Consider the following 9,319-nt stretch of genomic DNA (forward strand, 5'->3'; position numbering starts at 1 on the left):
GGGGTGCGCCTGGCAGCCTTGCATGTGGCACAGGGGTGCGGCTGGCAGGCTTGCATGTGCCACCGAGGTGCGCCTGGCAGCCTTGCATGTGGCAGAGAGGTGTGCCTGGCACCCTTGCATAGCCGTGCCACGCGAGTGCGCCTGGCAGCGTTGCATGTGACACAGAGCGGGAAGCAACTGGGGACGGGGTAAGCCTAGGTCAGCCACCAAAATGTACCCAGCTCCGGGAGAACCTGGAGTCGAGTCAGAACGGACCATAGTTCTCTGGAAGCCACCATGGGTAGGGATTTCTATCCGAAGAGGAGTTAGGATGTTTACTGTGGGAAGTAGAAAAGTTCCTTTTTAACGTTTCCTTTCTTGTTAAGGAGTCAGGGTGCCGGCCGGGCGCAGCGGCTCACACCGGTAATCCCAGCACTTTGGGAGGCCGAGGCGGGTGGATCACAAGGTCAGGAGATCAAGACCATCCTGGCCAACATGGTGAAACCCCATGTCTACTAAAAATACAAAAATGAGCTGGGCATGGTGGCGCATGCCTGTCATCCAAGCTACTTTGGAGAGGCTGAGGCAGGAGAATCGTTTGAACCAGACAGTCGGAGGTTGCAGTGAGCCAAGAATAAGTGTGCTAATAACTCTCTGTGAAGCCGCATCCTGTGTAGCTGTTAGACACGCCGTGCTCACAGGCACGTAGGACATTCTACGTCCTTGTACTTTCACCGAGATACCTGTGCTGGACGTGCTCACAGGCGTGTCCCAGCTCTCCATGGCTTCACCTGTTCAGAAAAGTTTTAAGTTGTCAGCCCGTCGGGTTTTAGTTTAGATGGTGAGGTCTGGCTCCAGCCCACGGAGCTCAGACACGGCAGGAAGGACGGCCCCACACGCGTCAGGGATACATGTGTGTGTTTTCCTTTGTTCATTGTGCTCTCGTGGCTCGATGGCCCGTGACGGTCCCCTCCCTGCAGCCCTGGAGGTAAAAACTGCGTTGCTGAGAGATCTTCTCCCTCAATGCTGACTTGTGTGTGTGTGTGTGTGTGTGTGTGTGTGTGTGTATGTGTGTGTGGCACTGAGCATCTATTTCCAACGTTTAAGAAGAAAGTCAATAATATGTCCCCCCAGCGACCCACCCACAGAGCTCAGCTCCAGAGGACAAATCCGGGAAGTGAGGGAGTTTGCACATCCTGGGGCAAGGGTCCCGGAAAGTGGGAATTCAGGTCAGGGAGAGGAGGCTAGAGAAAAGGCAGAATGGCCAGGCGCCGTGGCTCACGCCCGTCATCCCAGCACTTTGGGCGGCTGAGGCGGGCAGATCACCTGAGGTCAGGAGTTCGAGACCAGCCCAGCCAACGTGGTGAAATCCCGTCTCTACTAAATATAAAAATAAAAAAATTAGCTGGATGTGGTGGTGTGCACCTGTGGTCCCAGCTACTTAGGAGGCTGAGGCAGGGGAATCGGTTGAACCCAGGAGGCAGAGGTTGCAGTGAGCTGAGATCACACCATTGCACTCCAGCCTGGGCGACACAGCGAGACTCCGTCTAAAGGGAAAAAAAAGAGAGACAGAGAGAAAATGCAGGAACTAGGAACAAAGGAGGTGAGCTGGAACCAGGAAGGACGGGTGGACACAGAGGCGGACAGAGCTGTGGTGTTGGGGGCCTCTCCTCCTTCCCCTCCGCAGAGCTCCTGGGACTCCTGACCACGTGGTCCGCCTACCTCGGCCTCTCAAAGTGCTGGGATTACAGGCATGAGCCATCACTCCGGCCTTTTTTTTTTTTTTTTTAAGACGGAATCTTGCTAAGTCTCCAGGCTGGAGTGCAGTGGCACAGTCTTAACTCACTGCAACCTCAGACTCCCACCTTTAAGTGGTTCTCCCGCCTCAGCCTCCCGAGTAGCTGGGATTTCAGGCGCCCGCCACCACGCCTGGCTAATTTTTGTATTTTTAGTAGAGATGGGGTTTCAGCATGTTGGCCAGGCTGGTCTTGAACTCCTGACCGCGTGATCCGCCCACCTCGGCCTCCCAAAGTACTGTGGTTGCAGGCATGAGACCCCGCGCCCGGCCAAATAAACACGATCTCCTCTGAGTTGTTGGTTTTGAAGTGACGGACGTCACCTGTAGATGGCGGTGAAAAGGTCTTCTGCAGGAACTCCGAAGGTCTGCAGATATTGGTTCTTGCCTTCTCTAAGAAAAGAGAGAAAAGGGTGTTGGCTGTTTCAACCTAAAGACGAAGTCTGATCTTTTTCTTCCTTGCCAAAATTCCTATCTAAGGGGCCTGTGCAGTCACCCCTTATAAACCATAACGTCTCAATAGATGGGTTTTATTTTATTTTACCTTAGAGACAGAGTCTCGCTCTGTCGCCCAGGCTGGAGTGCTGTGGTGTGATCTCAGCTCACGGCACCCTCCGCCTCTCGGGTTGAAGCGATTCTCCTGCCTCAGCATCCCGAGTAGCTGGGATGACAGGCACCCGCCACCACGCCCTGCTAATTTTTGTATTTTTAGTCGACACCCGGTTTCACCATGGTAGCCAGGCTGGTCTTGAACTCCTGACCTCAGGCTATCCACCCGCCTCGGCCTCCCAAAGTCCCGGGATATCAAGTGTGAGCCACTGCACCGGGCCTACCATTACTTTTAATGGCAAAAAAAAAAAGAAATTACACTGTTTGTTTTTGAGACAGAGTCTCATTCTGTCGCCCAGGCTGGAGTGCAGTGGCGAGATCTTGGCCCACTTCAACGTCCACCTCCCGAATTCAAGTGATTCTCCTGCCTCAGCTTCCCAAGTAGTTGGGATTATAGGTGCCCACCACCGTGCCAGGCTAATTTTTGTATTTTTGGTACAGACGGTGTTCCGCCATGTTGGCCAGGCTGGTCTCAAACTCCTGACCTCTGGTAATCCACCCGCATCGGCCTCCCAAAGTGCTGGGATTACAGTGGCGTAAAAAACTCAACTACATTTGCCCCAGCCTGGTACAATTCAAGCCAGTAGGTTGTTGTTCTGCACCCCTGTTCCGAATCCTTAATCCTCAATCCCTGTTCTGAATCCTCTTCCTTCTCTTCCCTTCTTCTCCTGCCAAAGCAGCATGAATGATGTTCGCCTGGGGTCACATCCCTGCAGAAGTGGGTGACCTCTGTCAGCCAACACCAAGCGATTTCTACGGTCTGCTCTGGGCAAGCAATCCTACCAAGGTCATCTTTGCTCCTGCAAGAAACCTGCCCTTTTACCTCCTCCAGGAGCTCACCTGCAATGCCGGCACTGTGGGAGGCCAGGGCAGGCAGATCACTTGAGGTCGGGAGTTCGAGACCATCCTGGCCAACATGGCAAAACCCCCTCTTTAGTAAAAATACAAAACTAAGCTGGGTATGGCGGGTGCCTGGAATCCCAGCTACTCAGGAGGCCGAGATGAGAGAATCTCTTTTTTTTTTCTGAGTCAGAGTTTCACTCTTTTTGTACAGGCTGGAGTGCAATGGCGTGATTCAGCTCTCTGCAACTTCCCCCTCCCGGGTTCAAGCGATTCTCCTGCTTCAGCCTCCCAAGTAGCTGGGATGACAGGCATGCGCCACCACACCTGGCTAATTTTTGTATTTTTACTAGAGACTGGGTTTCTCCATGTTAGTCACACGGGTCTCAAACTCCCGGCCTCAGGTGATCCACCCACCTTGGCCTCCCAAAGTGCTGGGATTACAGGCGTGAGCCATTCTCTGGAACCCAGGAGGTGGAGGTTTCAGTGAGCCCCTTCACGAACCCCGCAGGGGGAGTCCTGAGACTCGGTCACTGCCTGGACAAGACACGATCCCTACCTCACAGCCTGTGCCAGGTGGCCCCAGCAGTGGTAAGTGGTCCTGGCCATGTACAGCAGCATACTGCACTGTGAGGTCGGGCTGATCCTGCTCAGGTAGACTCTGGACATCTCCGTGTTTCCATAGAAAGCTGACACACACAAAGAAAACAGAGAAAAAGCAGTGAGATTCCAAGTCCCTGCTGCACAGATGCTCCCCAGCACGGCAGCACAGTGACTTCACGTAATCCCGGCCTGGGAGCACCGACACCCCTACCTACAGCCGGGGGCTTCCACGGAAGGCACAAAGGGGACCCCAGGAGGCTGGTACCCCCAGTGGTTTCACCTTCTACAAATCCCATTGAGAGTTTGGCTGGAGGAAGCACAAACGCAGATGAGCCATGAGAGAAAACATACATTATACTCCACAGAATGTTTAAAATAACTTAATGACCCCAGGCACGGTGGCTCACACCTGTAATCTCATCCCTTTGGGAGGGCGAGGCGGACAGATCACTTGAGGTCAGGAGTTCGAGACCAGCCTGGCCAACATGGCAAAACTCCGTCTCTACTAAAAATACAAATATTAGCCAGGCACGGTGGTACATGCCTGTAGTGTCAGCTACGTGGGAGGCTGAGGCAGGAGAATCATTTCAATCCAGAATCATTTCAATCCAGGAGGCGGAGATTGCACAGTGAGCTGAGATCACACCACTGCACTCCAGCCTGGGCAACAGAGTGAGACTCCATCTCAAATATGCATTTGGGCCAGGCACGGTGGCTCACGCCTGTAATCCCAACACTTTGGGAGGCCAAGGTGGGCAGATCACCTGAGGTCAGAAGTTCAACACCAGCCTCTACTAAACACAAAAAATTAGCCAGGCGTGGTGACGCATGCCTGTAATCCCAGCTACTTTAGATTCTGGGGCAGTAAAATCGCAGAGGTTGCAGTGAGCCGAGATTGTGCCACTGCACTGCAGCCTGGGCAACAACACTGAAACTTATGTCACAAAAAAATAAAAATAAAAAAGAAATATAGCCAACCCCATCATTCACATCACGTCTCTGGCGGTTTTTTCTTCTTGATTTTTCTTTTGACGCAGGGTCTTCCTCTGTTGCCGAGGCTGGAGTGTCGTGGTGTGGTCACAGCTCACTGAAGCCTCGAACCCCTGGGCTCAGGCAATCCTCCTGCCTCAGCCTTCAGCTGAGGTAGTTAGGACCACAGGCTCATGCCACCATGCCTGGCTAATTCTGTATTTTTTGTAGAGATGGGATCTTGCTACATTGCCCTGGCTGGTCTTGAACTCCTGGGCTCAAGCAATCCTCCTGCGTCCACCTCCAGAATAGTTGGAACCACAGGCGTGTACCACGACTCCCAGTGAATGTTTGTATTTTTTTTTTCTTGAGATGGAGTCTCGCTCTGTCGCCCAGGCTGGAGTGCAGTGGTGCGATCTCGGCTCACTACAACCTCCGCCTCCCGGGTTCAAGCCATTCTCTGTCTCAGCCTCCTGAGTAGCTGGGAGTACAGGCGCCCACCACCATGCCCGGCCAATTTTTGTATTTTTTTCATTAGTGATGGGATTTCACAGTGTTGGCCAGGCTGGTCTCGAACTCCCGACCCCGGGTGATCCGCCCGCCACGAACTCCCAAAGTGCTGGGATCGGAGGCCCGAGCCACCGCTCCCGGGCTGGTCTCACTTTTTACAGAACACGTGGGACGCCGAGGGTGCCCACTTGCAGGCCTCCTTCAAAACGCCCACGTCCTCACCTTGTCCTCCCCTGGTCTCCACTGTGAGCAACTTCAGGGACACACAGGCATCCAGCAGGCGCTCCATCGCGTGGTAGCTGGCTCCCACACCTGCAGCCACGGCAGCCACGGCCAGGGGCCCTGGGGCCTCCGCGAGAAGGTCAAACACGCCCAGCTCACAGGCGGCAAAGAGAACCTTGCAGAAGGGGCAGAAATAAAACGTGAGCGCTCAGCCTCTTGGGAACCAGAGTTCTACAAACGCATGCCATGTGGGGCTGGGGACGGAGGCATTTTTTTTTATTTTAATTTTTATTTATTTGTTTTTGAGACGCAGTCAAATGAGACTGCACCGCTATGGAAAACAGACATTTTTATTTTTACTCCTCTTTTAAAAATTATTGATTTTTTTTTGAGATGGAGTCTCACTCTGTCCCCCAGGCTGGAGTGCAGTGGCGTGATGTCGGCTCACCGTAACCTCCACCTCCTGGGTTCAAGCAATGCTTTTGCCTCAGCCTCTCGAGTATCTGGGATTACAGGCACGTGCCACCATGCCTGACTAATTTGGGTATTTTTAGTGGAGATGGGCTTTCTCATCATGTCTGCCAGGCTGGTCTCGAACTCCTGACCTCAGGTGATCCACGCACCTCAGCCGCCCAAAGTGCTGGGATTATGGGTGTGAGGCGCTGCGCCCGGCCTGGACACAATTCTTAGCACCAGATAAGACTTGAGTCTATATAGCAAGTCTTAATAAGCTACACTTTTGTACCCCTATTTTCAACTTTATGATCAGTTTATCAAGATAGTAAATGCTTTTTTTGGTTTTTTTGATGGAGTTTCATTCTTGTAGCGTAGGCTGCAGTGCAATGGCCCGATCTCAGCTCACTGCAACCTCCTCATGTGTGACATGTATAAGTTTTTTATATCTGTATATATACATGTATAAAATATGTGAATGTATAATATATAATAACTATATGAAATATGTATTACATATACATAATTTTTTATTAGACGAAGTCTTGCTCTGTCACCTGGCGGGAGTGCAGTGGTGTGACCTCGGCTCACTGGAACCTCCGCCTCCTGGGTTCAAGCAGTTCTCTTGCCTCAACCTCCTGAGTAGCTGGGATTACAGGCATGCGCCACCACACCTGGCTGATTTTGCTTTTTCAGTAGAGATGGGGTTTCTCTATGTTGGTCAGGTTGGTCTTGAACTCCCAACCTCAGGTGATCCGCCCACCTCGGCCTCCCAAAGTGCTGGGATTACAGGCGTGAGCCATGGCGCCCGGCCAATTGCAATATTTTAATAATGAAAGCATGTGTATACATACATACGTATATACAGATGATTTCCTGGTTATGATGGTTGGATTTACAAATTTTCAACTTTAAGATGAGTTGATGAAGATAGTAAACTGATACTGTATTATTTTATTTCATTTTGCTTTACGTTGTGGGATACCTGTGCTGAACGTGCAGGTTTGTGACATAGGTATCCATGTGCCATGGTATAATTTTGTATTTGTAGTAGAGATGAGGTTTCTCTATGCTGGTCAGGCTGGTCTCGAACTCTTGACCTCAAGTGATCCGCCCACCACAGCCTCCCAAAGTGCTGGGATGACAGGCGTGAGGCACCGCACCCGGCTAGGGAACGCATTTTAAGTTAGGATATTTTGTGCCATGTTGGTGTTATGGGGCTGTAGCCCCACTGGATGTCAGTGACCATCCCTCTCTGTGTGTGTGTACATTACCCGCCCCCTAAAGATATTGTAACCATGGTGATGATCCCTAATGTGGCTCAGGCTCAGACCTGCAGCCTGCCTGGGCTTTCATGCTCTTTGCACATAGATGTGAGATCTGGGCAACCAGGCTCCACCAGGGAACCCTCTTGTTGCCACGGCAACCGGCGACCCATTTGGGAAGAGCCTCCACCTGCCAGGACGTGGAAGGAAGCGCCGTGGGTCGGCTGATGGAACCCGGCTTCATCAGACGCCCCTTATGAGAGGCATTGTGACACTGCTTATGACAGGTGACCAGGAACGGAGGAAAAGTACCCCCCACCCCGAGCTTATTACTTTGCCCTTATTTATTTTTGAGATGGAGTCTCACTCCGTCGCCCAGGCTGGAGTACAGTGGCGTGATCTCGGCTCACCGCAACCTCTGCCTCCCGGGTTCAAGCAATTCTCCTGCCTCGGCCTCCCGAATAGCTGGGATTCCAGGTGCCCGCCACCACGCCTGGCTAAATTTTTGTATTTTTAGTAGAGACGGGGTTTCACCATGTTGCTCAGGCTGGTCTTGAACTCCTGACCTCGTGATCCACCCACCTCAGCCTCCCAAAGTGCTGGGATTACAGGCGTGAGCCACCGCGCCCGGCCAATTGATTGTTGTTTTCGGGGATAATAAATGTTATCTTCTTATGGTGTTCACTGCTGGTCTAGGAAACCTGCATTCACTAATTGTGTTACGAGTGCACAAAGATTGATTTTCTTAAGGTGGTCTTAAGTTTTGCTGTGTTAAGGGTGCGTTAACTCTTGTTCTGTTGCCCTTGTGGTCATTCCCTGGATGTGGCATCATGTGCACTGAAGTGACTTTTCTCCCAAGATTTGGATCCCACCTGTGTGTGACGTTCCCCTTCCTGTGTCCCTGTGTTCTCATTGTTCAACTCCCCCTCATGAGTGAGAACATGTGGTGTTTGCTTTTCTGTTCTTGTGTCAGTTTGGTGAGGATGGTTTCCAGCTTCATCCCTGTCCCTGCAAAAGACATGAACTCATCCTTTTTCATGGCTGCATAGTATTTCATGGTGTCTCTGTGCCACGTTTTCTTTATCCAGTATATCATTGATAGGGGAGGAATAGCAGGGGGTGGAAGAGGTAGGGGAGGGAGAGCAAGGGGTGGGGGGATTGGGGAGGGAAGGCATGAGGAGCAACACATAACACAGATAATGGGGGGACGGAAGCAGCAAACCACGATGGCACGTGTATACCAATGTAACAGTCCTGTATGATCTGCACATGGACCCCAGAACTTACAGTATTATTAATAAATTTTTTCAAAAAAAGAAACCACCAAACCACCCCCCTGAACACCACTGTGAACCACTGGCTGGCTTTGAACCAGCAGCCGGCAGCCCCAGAGGGCCACAGGTGTTCAAATGAGGTAAAGGTAGCAGGTTTCTATTACCACACTTACTCTTAAACAAGAAAGGAAACTTTAAAAAGGAACTTTTCTGCTTCCCACAATCTCTCAGGTCTCCCCAAAGTGCATAAAACCAAGCTATGCCCCGACCGCCTTGGGCACATGGTGTCAGGACCCCCTGAGGCTGCGTCACGGACACACGCCTTTAACACGGGCCAATAAACCTGCTACAATGATTGACACTCGTCATTTTTCTTGATTGATGCTCCCAATAGTGGAACGCGAGTGTGATGAATGGAAGTCTATCCCCTGCTCCATGTCGCACAGAGCATATCTGTGTGAAGTACAAAAGTTCCTTTCCAAAGTGTCCTTTCTTGTTAAAGAATAACTGTGCTCATAACTCTCTGTGAAGCCCCCTCCTGTGTAGCTGTTAGACACGCCGTGCTCACGAGCACGTAGTACATTCTACGTCCTGTACTTTCACCGAGATACCTGTGCTGGACGTGCCCACAGGCGTGTCCCAGCTCTCCGTGGCTGTCACCTGTTCAGAAAAGATTTAAGTTGTCAGCCGATCGGGTTTTAGTTCAGATGGTGAGGTCTGGCTCCAGCCCACGGAGCTCAGACACGGCAGGAAGGACGACCCCACGCGCGTCAGGGATACATGTGTGTGTTTTCCTTTGT

At 51.6% G+C, this 9,319-nt stretch overlaps 1 protein-coding gene across 1 annotated transcript in view; it reads right to left on the bottom strand.

Moving 5' to 3' along the window:
* The window catches only part of ASMT (acetylserotonin O-methyltransferase), a 36,963-nt gene that overhangs the window by 12,991 nt on the left and 14,653 nt on the right, over positions 1-9,319 (bottom strand). The window contains exons 4-6 of the mRNA XM_017518838.2: positions 5,528-5,734; positions 3,783-3,912; positions 2,099-2,167 (exon numbers count right to left, since the gene is read on the bottom strand). Coding sequence (XP_017374327.1) covers positions 2,099-2,167; positions 3,783-3,912; positions 5,528-5,734 — 406 coding nt within the window. The remainder of the gene's footprint in view (positions 1-2,098; positions 2,168-3,782; positions 3,913-5,527; positions 5,735-9,319) is intronic.

The sequence above is a fragment of the Cebus imitator genome, unplaced genomic scaffold (assembly GCF_001604975.1).
Source record: "Cebus imitator isolate Cc_AM_T3 unplaced genomic scaffold, Cebus_imitator-1.0 Scaffold708, whole genome shotgun sequence".
Classification (NCBI taxonomy): Eukaryota; Metazoa; Chordata; class Mammalia; order Primates; family Cebidae; genus Cebus; species Cebus imitator.